The sequence below is a fragment of the Coregonus clupeaformis genome, chromosome 6 (assembly GCF_020615455.1).
Source record: "Coregonus clupeaformis isolate EN_2021a chromosome 6, ASM2061545v1, whole genome shotgun sequence".
Classification (NCBI taxonomy): Eukaryota; Metazoa; Chordata; class Actinopteri; order Salmoniformes; family Salmonidae; genus Coregonus; species Coregonus clupeaformis.
In genome coordinates, this window is record NC_059197.1 from 10,064,702 (window position 1) to 10,079,992 (window position 15,291).

At 44.0% G+C, this 15,291-nt stretch overlaps 1 protein-coding gene across 1 annotated transcript in view; it reads right to left on the reverse strand.

The window, feature by feature from the left end:
• LOC121567293 (protein furry homolog) overlaps positions 1–15,291 on the reverse strand; it is a 207,458-nt gene that overhangs the window by 78,975 nt on the left and 113,192 nt on the right. Inside the window, exons 50-54 of the mRNA XM_045218226.1 lie at positions 9,287–9,463; positions 7,879–8,046; positions 6,469–6,543; positions 4,283–4,465; positions 3,559–3,567 (exon numbers count right to left, since the gene is read on the reverse strand). Of these exons, the coding sequence (XP_045074161.1) occupies positions 3,559–3,567; positions 4,283–4,465; positions 6,469–6,543; positions 7,879–8,046; positions 9,287–9,463 (612 nt within the window). The remainder of the gene's footprint in view (positions 1–3,558; positions 3,568–4,282; positions 4,466–6,468; positions 6,544–7,878; positions 8,047–9,286; positions 9,464–15,291) is intronic.

The window sequence follows — 15,291 nt, forward strand, 5'->3', positions numbered from 1 at the left end:
ATAAGTATTTGGTCACCTACAAACAAGCAAGATTTCTGGCTCTCACAGACCTGTAACTTCTTCTTTAAGAGGCTCCTCTGTCCTCCACTCGTTACCTGTATGAATGGCACCTGTTTGAACTTGTTATCAGTATAAAAGACACCTGTCCACAACCTCAAACAGTCACACTCCAAACTTCACAAAGGCCAAGACCAAAGAGCTGTCAAAGGACACCAAAAACAAAATTGTAGACCTGCACCAGGCTGGGAAGACTGAATCTGCAATAGGTAAGCAGCTTGGTTTGAAGAAATCAACTGTGGGAGCAATTATTAGGAAATGGAAGACATACAAGACCACTGATAATCTCCCTCGATCTGGGGCTCCACGCAAGATCTCACCCCGTGGGGTCAAAATGATCACAAGAACGGTGAGCAAAAATCCCAGAACCACACGGGGGGACCTAGTGAATGACCTGCAGAGAGCTGGGACCAAAGTAACAAAGCCAACCATCAGTAACACACTACGCCGCCAGGGACTCAAATCCTGCAGTGCGAGACGTGTCCCCCTGCTTAAGCCAGTACATGTCCAGGCCCGTCTGAAGTGCATTTGGATGATCCAGAAGAGGATTGGGAGAATGTCATATGGTCAGATGAAACCAAAATATAACTTTTTGGTAAAAACTCAACTCGTCATGTTTGGAGGACAAAGAATGCTGAGTTGCATCCAAAGAACACCATACCTACTGTGAAGCATGGGGTTGGAAACATCATGCTTTGGGGCTGTTTTTCTGCAAAGGGACCAGGACGACTGATCCGTGTAAAGGAAAGAATGAATGGGGCCATGTATCTTGAGATCTTGAGTGAAACCCTCCTTCCATCAGCAAGGGCATTGAAGATGAAACGTGGCTGGGTCTTTCAGCATGACAATGATCCCAAACACACCGCCCGGGCAACGAAGGAGTGGCTTCGTAAGAAGCATTTCAAGGTCCTGGAGTGGCCTAGCCAGTCTCCAGATCTCAACCCCATAGAAAATCTTTGGAGGGAGTTGAAAGTCTGTGTTGCCCAGCGACAGCCCCAAAACATCACTGCTCTAGAGGAGATCTGCATGGAGGAATGGGCCAAAATACCAGCAACAGTGTGTGAAAACCTTGTGAAGACTTACAGAAAACGTTTGACCTGTGTCATTGCCAACAAAGGGTATATAACAAAGTATTGAGAAACTTTTGTTATTGACCAAATACTTATTTTCCACCATCATATGCCAATAAATTCATTAAAAATCCTACAATGTGATTTTCTGGATTTTTTTTTCTCATTTTGTCTGTCATAGTTGACGTGTACCTATGATGAAAATTACAGGCCTCTCATCTTTTTAAGTGGGAGAACTTGCACAATTGGTGGCTGACTAAATACTTTTTTTCCCCACTGTAGGTACACGTCAACTATGACAGACAAATTGAGATTTTTTTTCTCCAGAAAATCACATTGTAGGATTTTTAATGAATTTATTTGCAAATTATGGTGGAAAATAAGTATTTGGTCAATAACAAAAGTTTCTCAATACTTTGTTATATACCCTTTGTTGGCAATGACACAGGTCAAACGTTTTCTGTAAGTCTTCACAAGGTTTTCACACACTGTTGCTGGTATTTTGGCCCATTCCTCCATGCAGATCTCCTCTAGAGCAGTGATGTTTTGGGGCTGTCGCTGGGCAACACGGACTTTCAACTCCCTCCAAATATTTTCTATGGGGTTGAGATCTGGAGACTGGCTAGGCCACTCCAGGACCTTGAAATGCTTCTTATGAAGTCACTCCTTCGTTGCCCGGGCGGCGTGTTTGGGATCATTGTCATGCTGAAAGATCCAGCCACGTTTCATCTTCAATGCCCTTGCTGATGGAAGGATGTTTTCACTCAAAATCTCACGATACATGGCCCCATTCATTCTTTCCTTTACACGGATCAGTCGTCCTGGTCGCTTTGCAGAAAAACAGCCCCAAAGCATGATGTTTCCACCCCCATGCTTCACAGTAGGTATGGTGTTCTTTGGATGCAACTCAGCATTCTTTGTCCTCCAAACACGACGAGTTGAGTTTTTACCAAGAAGTTCTATTTTGGTTTCATCTGACCATATGACATTCTCCCAATCCTCTTCTGGATCATCCAAATGCACTCTAGCAAACTTCAGACGGGCCTGGACATGTACTGGCTTAAGCAGGGGGACACGTCTTGCACTGCAGGATTTGAGTCCCTGGCGGCGTAGTGTGTTACTGATGGTAGGCTTTGTTACTTGGGTCCCAGCTCTCTGCAAGTCATTCACTAGGTCCCCCCGTGTGGTTCTGGGATTTTTGCTCACCGTTCTTGTGATCATTTTGACCCCATTGGGTGAGATCTTGCGTGGAGCCCCAGATCGAGGGAGATTATCAGTGGTTTTGTATGTCTTCCATTTCCTAATAATTGCTCCCACAGTTGATTTCTTCAAACCAAGCTGCTTACCTATTGCAGATTCAGTCTTCCCAGCCTGGTGCAGGTCTACAATTTTGTTTCGGGTGTCCTTTGACAGCTCTTTGGTCTTGGCCATAGTGGAGTTTGGTGTGTGACTGTTTGAGGTTGTGGACAGGTGTCTTTTATACTGATAACAAGTTCAAACAGGTGCCATTAATACAGGTAACGAGTGGAGGACAGAGGAGCCTCTTAAAGAAGAAGTTACAGGTCTGTGAGAGCCAGAAATCTTGCTTGTTTGTAGGTGACTAAATACTTATTTTCCACCATAATTAGCAAATAAATTCATAAAAAATCCTACAATGTGATTTTCTGGAAAATTTTTCTCTCCATTTGTCTGTCATAGTTGACGTGTCCCTATGATGAAAATTACAGACCTCTCTCATCTTTTTAAGTGGGAGAACTTGCACAATCGGTGGCTGACTAAATACTTTTTTCCCCCATTGTATATATATAAAATGTATATATATAAAATAAAATACATTCTCCCCAAATTTGTGATATCCAATTGGTAGTTACAGTCTTGTCCCATCGCTGCAACTCCCATACGGACTCGGGAGAGGCGAAGGTCGAGAGCATCCTCCGAAACACGACCCTGCCAAGCTTCTTGACACACTGCTCACTTAACCTGGAATCCAGCCGCACCAATGTGTCGGAGGAAACACCGTACAATTGGTGACCGAAGTCAGCGCGCATGCGCCCGTCCCGCCACAAGGTGCTGCTAAAGTGCGATGGGACAAGGACATCCCGGCCGGCCAAACCCTCCCCTAACCCGGACAATGCTGGGCCAATTGTGCGCCTCCTCGTGGGTCTCCCGGTCACGGCCGGCTGCGACACAGCCTGTGATTGAACCCAGGTCTGTAGTGACGCCTCAAGCACTGCGATGCATTGCCTTAGACCGCTGTGCCACTCGGGAGGCGTTGTGCAATACTTTTGACCAGGGCCCATAGGGCTCTGGTCAAAAGTAGTGCACTAAATAGGGAATAGGGTACTGTTTGGGACGCAACCATAGACTACCACAACCCACTGCATGCCATCTACACAACACAGTATTAGCATTGCAACATGACTGAACTTACCTGGAGCTCCTAGATGGTGGCACAGACAAAAACAGAACAAATAAACCCACATTTCATTATAGAAGAGAAGAAATCAAAGTAGACACAACAAAGTGTCCTAGAAATCTGTTGAGACCATATAAATATAATTACTAGAAAGGGCCACCCATTATGGCCTCATTGACTTGAATGGGGATTCCCCTTTTAGTAATTCCATTTGTATGGCTGAGACACTCGTTTGGGATGAAGAAAGTTCTCAGCACCCTAAATTAATTGAAAAGCTGATAGCACCAATACTCAAGTACATTACGGTGCACATTGGTGTCCTACACAGTACTTAATGCTTTTTTAACTTCCATCATTAGGTTTCGGAGACAGAGGTTCCATAACGGCACTACACACTGAGTACTGTCTATACAGGGCCAACCCATGGATATCTTACACTCCAAAATCCCCTGAGCAAGAAGGTACACCCAGAGAACTTATATGGGTGTTCCAAGGTAAGCAACTTGTGAGTGATTTGGCCATTGCATTCACGTCTTCCACCCTTTTACACACCACTAAGCTAGTCATATTCTCAGCCCTGACAGTCAGCCTGCCTGCTTAAACCAGAGGACCACACTGGAAATAAACTGTAAAACCTTTTTTTTTAATGTTTATCCTCAATGATTTCAAAGGCATTGCATCCAGGTGCGTGATTAGAATTCTGTTTTTAAATGATCAAATCAAAATCAACCAATCTCACCTCTCCATCTTCCAGCTCCACGTCCAGGAAGTCAAAGTCTCGGAACACTCTGAACTGTTGTTCGGACGTGGAGCTAGAGGATCCATCCATGGTGTTGTCCTGCTCTCTTGTCCCCTCGTCAGATGACACCAGGCTGGGCTGCAGATCCATCAGGTCCAGCTCTCCACAGCTGGAGAAGATCACCTGGGGACGGGAGGATTCAACTATTGTCTTTCTCTCTCTTTGAGTCACCTACTCACCACATTTTATGCACTGCAGTGCTAGCTAGCTGTAGCTTATGCTTTCAGTACTAGATTCATTATCTGATCCTTGATTGGGTGGACAACATGTCAGTTCATACTGCAAGAGCTCTGATAGGTTGGAGCATGTCCTCCGGAAGTTGTCATAATTACTGTGTAAATCTATGGAAGGGGGTGAGAACCATGAGCCTCCTAGGTTTTGTATTGAAGTCAATGTACCCAGAGGAGGACAGAAACTAGCTGTCCTCCAGCTACACCATGGTGCTACCCTACAGAGTGCTTCTGAGGCTACTGTAGACCCTCATTGCAAAACAGTGTGTTTTAATAAATTATTTGGTGACGAGAAACACGAGCAATTTACATTAGACCGGTGGAAATCCAAATTTGAGATTTTTGGTTCCAACCGCCATGTCTTTTTGAGATGCAGAGTAGGTGAACGGATGATCTCCGCATGTGTGGTTCCCACCATGAAGCATGGAGGAGGAGGTGTGATGGTGTGGGGGTGCTTTGCTGGTGACACTGTCTGTGATTTATTTAGAATTCAAGGCACACTTAACCAGCATGGCTACCACAGCATTCTGCAGCGATATGCCATCCCATCTGGTTTTCGCTTAGTGGGACTCAACAGGTCTTGTTTTTCAACAGGTCAATGACCCAAAACACACCTCCAGGCTGTGTAAGGGCTATTTGACCAAGAAGGAGAGTGATGGAGTGCTGCATCAGATGACCTGGCCTTCACAATCACCCGATCTCAACCCAATTGAGATGGTTTGGGATGAGTTGGACCGCAGAGTGAAGGAAAAGCAGCCAACAAGTGCTCAGCATATGTGGAAACTCCTTCAAGACTGTTGGAAAAGCATTCCTCATGAAGCTGGTTGAGAAAATGCCAAATGTGCAAAGCTGTCATCAAGCCAAAGGGTGGCTACTTTGAAGTAGAATATATTATGATTTGTTTAACACTTTTTTGGTTACTACATGATTCCATATGTGTTATTTCATAGTTTTGATATCTTCACTATTATTCTACAATGTAGAAAATAGTAAAAATAAAGAAAAACCCTTGAATGAGTTGGTGTGTCCAAACCTTTGACTGGTGTACTGTATGATCACAGTGCATAAACAACATTATCAGTATAATATTTTTTTTACGTCTTCCATGTTACACAATCTTAAGGCACTACTATGACATTGGTTACACATCATTCCTTACCCCTCCATCACTCAACATAACTCTGAGTGTACAAAACATTAGGAACAACTCCTAATATTGAGTTGCACCCCCACTTTTGCCCTCAGAACAGCTTCAATTTGTCATGGCATGTACTCTACAAGGTGTTGAAAGCATTCCACCGGGATGCTGGCCCATGTTGACTCCAATGCTTCCCACAGTTGTGTCAACTTGGCTAAATTTCCTTTGGGTGGTGGACCATTCTTGATACACACGGGAAACTGTTGAGCATGTAAAACCAAGCAGCGTTGCAGTTCTTGACATACTCAAACCGGTGCACCTGGCACCTACTACTATACCCCGTTCAAAGGCACTTAAATCTTTTGTCTTGCCCATTCACCCTCTGAATGGCACACATACACAATCCATGTCTCTCAATTGTCTCAAGGCTTAAAAATCCTTATTTAACCTGTCTCCTCCCCTTCATTCACACTGATTGAAGTGGATTTAACAGGTCACATCAATAAGGGATCATAGTTTTCACCTGGTCAGTCTATGTCATGGAAAGAGCATTCCTAATGTTTTGTACACTCAGTGTATAACTTTCACAAAATGTCTGCAATATTAGTTGTGAGTAGGCCATCATCAAAATGAGTGTTGAATTGTTGAATAAGTGTATAGACTGCGCTGTCTCTCAGTGAGTCTGAACAAAAAAATTCACTTATTATGAATATTCAACATGAACTGTGTGTGTGTGTGTGTGTGTGTGTGTATCTCACCGAAGGGTTTTTGGTGAGCCCCACTTCCTGTCCACACAGAGACAACACATTCACCAGCTTCTCCCGTGTTCTCTTCTGCAGATATGGAGAGAAGAGATCTGTGAGGTGACGTCCCACCAGAGCAGAGCAGAGCAGAGCTGCATTGTTCAGACTGTGGAGGGGGACCTCTGAGAGGACAGCGATGCAGCAGCACAACACATCAGATTACATAATATATAATAAATAACAATACGTGATCTCAGTCTGACCTCGCTTCTCTTTAAAGGGAATGCATCATCATCATCACACTGAAAGTGCTCCATCTTGAAAACTTGGCTGCTGACATGCACAATTTTGGGATTGTATTAACAGTAGATGAATTAACAAAATACTAAAATATCGTTTTTGAGTAAAATGTCCATTAAGCTAGACAGACTCTTTGTACTTCTGCTGCTTCCTTTCAAAAGACTCCCCTGTTCCTGTCCACTGTAAACACTGGATAATTAGAACACTGTAGGAATGTGTTTGTTCTACTAAAAGTACACAGAAATGTACTGTAATATTATCAGTCATCACTCCTTATGCACATGTTTTGAAGGTGTGTTGACTCTTGCTCTGGTCCAGGGTGTAGTGCGCGTTTCCCACTACGACTGGAGGAACTACTAGTGACACTATGCCCTGGACCTGCGCGTTTCTCCACTACGACTGGAGGAACTACTAGTGACACTATGCCCTGGACAAGAGCTACATAATCAGGTACCGAGGGATGTTTGTTGTTATTTCTCAATTTCTGATAGCAATTATCCTGGTGGCCAGATCTGGGTGTGCTTTAGCCAACTCCTCTGTAGTGGTCCTTGCCATGACATACAAGAAACGTGAGGGGTTAGCTAAAGCACAAACAGAAACTAGTGACCAGGCTAGATAGAGATAACATTCTGAAACAGAAGGGAGAGATTGACTTGTGAGGACTGGGGTAGGGGGTGAGACTGACCTGAGAGGACTAGAGGAGAGGGGTAAACTGACCTTGGATGACTGGGGGAGGACAGTAGGTAGGGGTGGCAGGTAGCATAGCGGTTAAGAGCGTTGGACCAGTAACCAAAAGGTTGTTGGTTTGAATCTCTGATGTGACTAGGTGAAAAATCTGTCGATGTGCCCTTGAGCAAGTCACTTAACCCTAATTAACCCTCAGGTCAGTATCCCCCTTACATTTTACAATTGCATTTTAGTCATCCAGAGCGACTTACAGGAGCAAATAGGGTTAAGTGACTTGCTCAAGGGCACACTCACAGCTATGACTGGGGGAGGAGTGGGGGACTGGGGAGAAAGGGGGTCACTGACCTGAAAAGACTGGGGGAGGAGGGGTGAAAGGGGGAGGAGGGGTGAAAGGGGGAGGCTGACCTGAGACACTGAGGGTGAAAGGGTGACACTGACCTGAGAGGACTGGGGTCTTTTCCAGCTGACTGGAACCAGGACGTTGTTGGAGGTGGAGCCCGAGGAGGTGATGGAGGTGATGCTGCAGGTCACAGCTATGGCCTGGCTCTTCCCCTCCCGGCCTGGAGGACCTTGCAGCTCCTCATACCTCCTGCCTATCACTGGGGTCTACACACAGGGGCCTTTGTGAGTCACACAGAGCAGACGTTTGGAGCAGAACCAGTGTGTCTCTCTGCGGCAATAAGTCCATGAGCGGACATTCCTCTGTCCTATGGCTGCTCCAGTCCAGCCAGGCCAAGTATTCAGCCGCTCATCAATATTTCAACACCTGCCAGGCAGCGTTTGTTAAGCCCTTAGCACTGTCCCATTGGCAGCTGTTCATAGCCCCGGCAGCTCAGTTACCGAGCAGGAGAGATTTGCACAACCCACCTGCAGTCAATTCACACAGATTCCATGTGCCTCTTGTAACATGCTGTTCCTTCTGCTGTGTTTTCTCCCCGACCCCCTTCCGTCTAAAAATACTGAGGAATTTCTCTGAGGGGTTAGTTTGTTCAATCATTCCTCTCTAGGCTGTAATGCTCTCTGGATCTCTGTTTGGCTGGCGCTCCCTCCCTCTCCACCCCAGCCCAGTTTGAACTCTCCTCCTCCCTGATTCCCACACAAAGGACGGCAGCAGCCCTGTCTGACAATATTTCCTGCCATTCATAAACCGCACAAATTGCTGCCTGTTTGGTTCCCAGACGTACATAAATCATACACCGCTGCCCAGTCTGTCTGTTAGCCCTCACAACATCGCTTTCTAGCCTAGCTCTGCCCAGCCTGGCTGATATTGTTTACTGTGTGTGTGTGGGTACTTTTCTAGCTTTGCTGCTAATCTACTAGGGTCATTATTAAAAGGCACAATCAATAATGAACTGAAAGGAAAGACATGTTTCCTGTTCAAAACAGATCCAGTCATCAACACAGTCTCACACCAGTACCGCACCCTGGAAAACACAGGAAAAGTACAGGAAAACACGAGACAGAACCACTCTTCTAAGTGGCCTTCTTGCTTTTAACACCAAACCTTTGGCTTTGTCCCAAATGGCACCCTGAGCCCTGGTCAAAAGTAGTACACTATATAGGGAATAGGGTGCCATTTGGGAAGCAGTCTTTATGTAACACAGAACAGCTTCATGCACAGAACAAACCCTGTCTTGTCCGTGGCTTGGCTCTCAGACAGGGAGCGACAACATTACGTCAGAGTGAGAGGATGTGAGAGGTAAAGGGAGAGAAACAGAACGAGAGAGAGGGAGAGAGAGAGAAAAAGAAAATACAGTGTGTTTGTGAGAGAGGAAGATAGTAAGCAAGAGAGAGAGAGAGAAAGGGAGAGAAACAGATCAAAAGGACCGTCGATTGTCTGACAAACCTCAGAGATGTCGAAAGTAAAGTCCAATGTTTTCCCAGGCAGGGCCTTGGAGGAGCGCTCCCACACCCGGGGGTCCAGGTGGGACAGCTCGCTGTGGGGGGACGATGGCTGCACCAGGCTGGCCGACCGGGACACCACTAGCTTCAGGATGTTCAGGGCTTCTCTCCAGTGGGCCGTCTGCAAAGCGTGTGCAGGCAGAGCACACACAAAGAGAGAGAGAGAGCGCGAGACACACACACACAAAGTCTGTTAGAAGGTATCCACCATCGACATGAGTCAAAACTGTTTTCATTTATCAAAGAAGCATAAAGACGGGGCTTCCTGAAAGCTACCGTAAAGCAAAGCCTCTGAGGAGAATCCTCCAGGAGAAAGGTTTCAGTGTGTGTGAGCCTGGAATGAGGGCCTGCAGCCAACACATCAGGTTGTTTATAGAGTCATGTTGGGTGTTCCTGCAAATTTACTGCGGAGAAGCAAGACATTTTTTTGTTTTGTTTTTAATCAGCAGTAGTTAAAGGAATAGTACACTCAAAAACATTCAATATTCTAGTCATCATAGGATTTTTCACGAGTTTAAGGACCAGACATTGAATTTGGTTTAGAATATTTATGGAGGGAATTGAATGGATGTGAGAAGGATTCAGGAGGGGATGAGAATATTCCAGATGAAGCCGAAGTCTGCAGATGAAGAATCTGGGTGGTGGACTCTGTAGAGTTTGGAGTCTCATGTAGACATCAGGCCATGGTAGTTAGGCTGCTGTGGTGATGGCAATCCCCCTAGGAGATCCTTGGAAGAACCTAAGAGATACTAGATAGACGGTGGAGAAGGAGGGATGCGAACCTTGATCAGGCTAGTAACGCACAGTGTCATGCAACGCAACATGCACTGCAGAACATAGAGGAGGAATGTTAGTTTGGTCAGGTTTAAGTGGCAGTGGTGATTAAGGAGGACAGGTGTGGAGGCTGATTAGCAATGAGTTGCAGCTGATGCTATTGAGGAGCTGGGTTCGCGGCAAATATAAATGCAACATACAACAATTTCAACGATTTTACAGTTATGAGTTACAGTTTCTATAAGGAAATCAGTCAATTGAAATACATTTCTTAGTCCTTAATCTATGGATTCCACGTGACTGGGAATACAGATATGCAGCTGTTTGTTGGTCACAGATGCCTTAAAAAAAAAAAGTAGGGACGTGGATCAGAAAACAAGTCAGTATCTGGTGTGACCACCATTTGGGAAAGGAAGACAGGAGGGTTGGGTCAGAAATGGCGGTGAGTAGTGAGGACAACTGTGCTGGAATGTGAACAATATGGGTGTCAGTTCTGATGGTATGGAGCGGGAGGATGAGGGTCAAGGACCGTAATGGTCGGTACAGAAAGCAGTGGCCTCACTTACACCCTATCTGGCTAACTAATGCAGTAGAGAAAGAGATAGGTGAAGTGAAATTAGCTTGGTTCATTGGAAATGGTAGATTGTTAATATTGTGTGGTAGCCAGCCTCAGCAAGAGAAGATTCTGAAAATGGAAAAGCTTACTGGGAAGAAGATTAAAAGCCATGTCCCTGGTGCTTATACTAGATTGAGGGGAGTCATCACTGGGGTCCCAAAATGTATGTCCACATATGATATTTAAGAAAATGTGAAGGCAGAGTGATTGAGGCCAAAAGGTTGATCAGTAAGAAAGCGGGTCAAAGAAGTGAAAGCTTATCAGTGATGTTGAGGTTTGAGAAAGTCTTGCCGGAAAAAGTACAGATAGGATTCCTTAGTTTCAATGTTAGAGAATTTGTCCCATATGCACCACAGTGTTTTAAATGCCAAAGAATGGAACATGTAGAGTGGAGGGGCACAAGATTATGGTGAATGTGGAAGTAATGTGAAGGTTAAGTGCTGTAATTGTGGGGGAGAACACAGTGCAGCATTTGGTGGATGCCAGGTACAGAGAGAGGCTAGAGATATAGGATCAGTCATGATGTATCGTATGCAGAGGACGTAAAACAGATTGGTAGAACTACAGTGCGGACTGATGAAGCTTACATGGATGTATCTGAAGTAAGTGGACCTACTGTTGGGGCTGGTGCTTCTGATGGTCCTGGCATGGTTTCGAGGCCTGTTCAGAAATCTTGTGCTCATGAATGTGCGGTGTCAAAGGACACTTTGAGATATTGGGGGTAACAAATGTTACCATTGAAATGGTTGTTGACATGCTGAACAATCCTAAGGGTGGAGTGTTTCAGCATGATATAGATAAAGTTTATATCGGGTTGGGGAGTTTTTTTGGGGAGAGTGTGGTATTTATTTGGTTTGAATTTTATTTTCATGGTAGTACAGAATTGGGCAGATCATTATTATTCATACATTCCAGCACAGTAGGTGGCGGCATGCACTTAAACGATTGTTTGCCGACCGCCATGATATCATAGAAGCGCGACACATCTCCTTCTCATAGAGTTGATCAGGCTGTTGACTGGTCTCAGACGATCCCGCAGGTGAAGAAGCCGGATGTGGAGGTCCTGGGCTGGCGTGGTTACACGTGGTCTGCGGTTGTGAGGCGGCTTATGATAGAGAAATGAACATTACATTCTTTGGCAACAGAGTGGACATTTCCTGCAGTCAGCAAGCCAAATGCAAGCTCCCTCAAAACTTTGCACCTGTGTAATGATCATGCTGTTTAATCAGCTTCTTGATATGCCACACCTGACAGGTAGATGGATTATCTTGACAAAGGAGACATTTTGTGCACAACATTTTTGCATTTTACATGTTGTGTTTATATTTTTGTTCAGTATAGTTAGTGTTGCATTCAAGTCTGGTCCTCTCTCCTGAATTTGTTAATTCTTAACACCATACAAAGCATAATCAAAACATGTTTTGCTCTGTACTGAAAGTGCTCTACCTTGAAAAGTTGACTGTTGACATACACACTTATTGGGATTGTAGTGGACTAAAGAACAAAATACTAAAATATATTGCTTTAAAGAGCAACTGAAGGCAATAAACAACTTATCTGGTAGAAAACAACTCATATGGCATCGATATGAGTCAGAAACATTTATTCTAGTGTCAAAATATACTACAAAGTGTTAATAGGACAATTTTGGTCATAAAGTCAGTCTCATCCAAAACAGAGTTTTGTAACTGAGTTCGTCATGACTTATTTGAGGGTTGGGTATGGATTATTTCAGGTGTGTGCAACATATGGCCCGCGGGGAAAATGATTATTTTGGGTTAAAAAAACACTCCAGGCCAATCTTGAAAGTCTAAAACTAGATAGAAAATATGTAGAAATTACAATGGACCTATACGTTTTTAAATAACTGCCCATCCTCTGAATTTTTTTATCCTGATGTGGCCCTCGAGCCGAAATGATTGCCAACCACTGGAATACTTACATGCTAATGATGTCCAATGGCGAAGGTGCATAAAGATGGTGGACCCCATGTACTTACCACAAATGCCTCGTTTGCTAAGTTTGCCGTATTGTACATTGCTCTCCATTACTGTTTTTTTGTATCGGCATTAGCGCGGTATACATTATCCAAATTCTAGCTCCAAGACGGCAGCAATATGAAAAAACTAAAAAGTAGATTGTGCTGATTTACTGGCACATTGAACCATGTTGTGCGTCGTAGTTTAAGAACTCTGTGGGTATTGCTAAAAACAATGACGTCATATCTGAATTCCTCCATCTTTATGCACCTTCGCCATTGCCCAGAGACAACACATTGTTGTCCGGCCCTAGCTGCCATGTGGAGTTTGTGGACAATAATGTTGCCAAGTCTGCATATGGTTGCAACGCACGCACATTTCGCTTGGCAAATAAGAGTGAAAATGGACTTCCATAAAGTTGGTGCAAACAGTGCATTTCAAAAATATTGCCAGATGGCCAGGAATGGATTACATCCGTTGGTGAGTATGTTAGCTAAGTAGATATCTAGTTACTTTTGGTTATACAACATTATTTGATAATACTAGAGAGCCAGGCTAGCTATGATACCACAGATAAAAGGGGAATAATACTGTAGCTCGCTAAATACATCAAGCTAACGTGTAATGTGATGTAGCATGTCAGAGGAAGATGTGCATGCTCACATTAGCTAACAAAAGCTAACTGCACTCCATTTGCATTTAGGGTCAATACAGAGAAAGCATTGGATGTATCATAAGATCAGTGGCGACTCTGCCCCACCTGTTTAGATAAAATAAAAATAACATTTCTTTTTTTGTGTGTGCCTGTTTTGCATGTCATTTTGGCATTAATACGTGTCACATATCAGTTTGCAAACAATGTACAAAAATAAATAAATAAATCATTGAGTTAATAAAGCCGCATACAAACTCCAAAATGCAGGTGTTTCAGCCTAGCTCAGTGCTTTCTGTGGTGGTGGGCCAACCAGTGGAAAATATGGAGTGTAGGGGTTGGTAATGTTCTCTAGTTGCACCGTGATTGGCTCAGTGTTCTGTCACTCATGGGGACACTACGTCACCGCAAAATCTACGGGGAGAGCTATAGAGTAACATTAGAAGTGCCCATCCAAGAAGGCTCAAGGTCATTGGCCACAGATAAAATGACGTCAAATCACGTTAAATCTACAGTACTTTTGATTGGACTGATCGTGTCAACATCATACTTTCAAAATCTTAGCTAGCAAGCTAGCAGTCATCATGAATCAAGTCGACAATCTACTGGCAAATCTGCCGAGAAATAATGAAGAGAAATTATAGATATAACGTATTGGTGCTCATCGGCCATTAGACATAAACATTACACAACAAGTTGGAAATCGCAAATTCAACAATGAGTGTTTTGGAAGGAATCAGTGGCTAACTGCAAGCATTGCAAAGCAATCACTAGCCTGCTATTCAGTGGAGTGGGTGTGTGGTCCAAGTCTGGGTTTAAGGGTCTCTTTTCCAAACATTCAACATTGGCCATGCTGTCAATCCAGCATGACTTCTGCCGCGCTCAAAACAACTGGAAACTCGGAAATCTCAGACATCAGTGACTTCAAGATAACTGGGAACGAGCTCGACTGGCAAAAAATATTTTCAACGGTCATCCAATTCGGAATTGCAAGTCTGCAGTCAGGTCAAGACCCTGGTGAGGACGACAAGCACGCAGATGAGCTTCCCTGAGACAGTTTGACAGTTTGTGCAGAAATTATTTTTTCCGAGTTCCCAGTTGTCTTAAACACCATAAATCCAGAGAATGCCAGACTTTGATGACAAAGTTTGATGACGAAATTTGCCCATGAAGGAATGCCGCGCCACCTTCCTGTTCAAGTGAGCACAGCACAATAAGGTGAGTCCAAAAATGTATTGTATGCTGCTGCATTTACAAGCATTTCGCTACACCCGCTATAACATCTGCTAAACACGTGTATGTGAAAAATAAAATTTGATTTGATTTGCATAAATTATGTAATATGCCAGGGAGATATGTATACTGTAGCTAAGAAAGTAATACTAAGTAATTTAGCCTACTGTTCTGACTTGGTGGTGCACATGTAGCCTATAGCCTGTTTTAGAGAAATGTAATAATCTAATATTATAGGAGCTTTCACTGTCTGCTTATATGCCCCCTTTATTTATCCTACGGTTCTGACTTGGTGTAGAGGAAGAATACTGTAAGAACGGCCCATGTTCTGAATTCTGTCGCTGTACATTTAAAAAGTGCTGAACAAATAGTTATATTGACTACGTCCGTTTTAGCTCGCTCATTAATGTATTAATCGAAATTACGGATTGCCTCTTATCTGCTAATCGTTCCCTTATGCCATAGTTTGTACATCTCAATTGTCAGTAGAAACCACATTTGTTGAAGCAAGTCAGCCATATCAGCTATGTTTTTTTAAAAGGCAGTAAATGAGGCTGAATGAACTGTTTTACTACCAGACAAGGCTCCGCTGATAGCCAGGTGTAGCAGTGGTAAGGTGTTGGGACTGCTGTTGGGACTCTGCTGTTGGGACAGCTTTACGTAGGCCCTAACAGTTTGTGGACACAGTTTGTCTC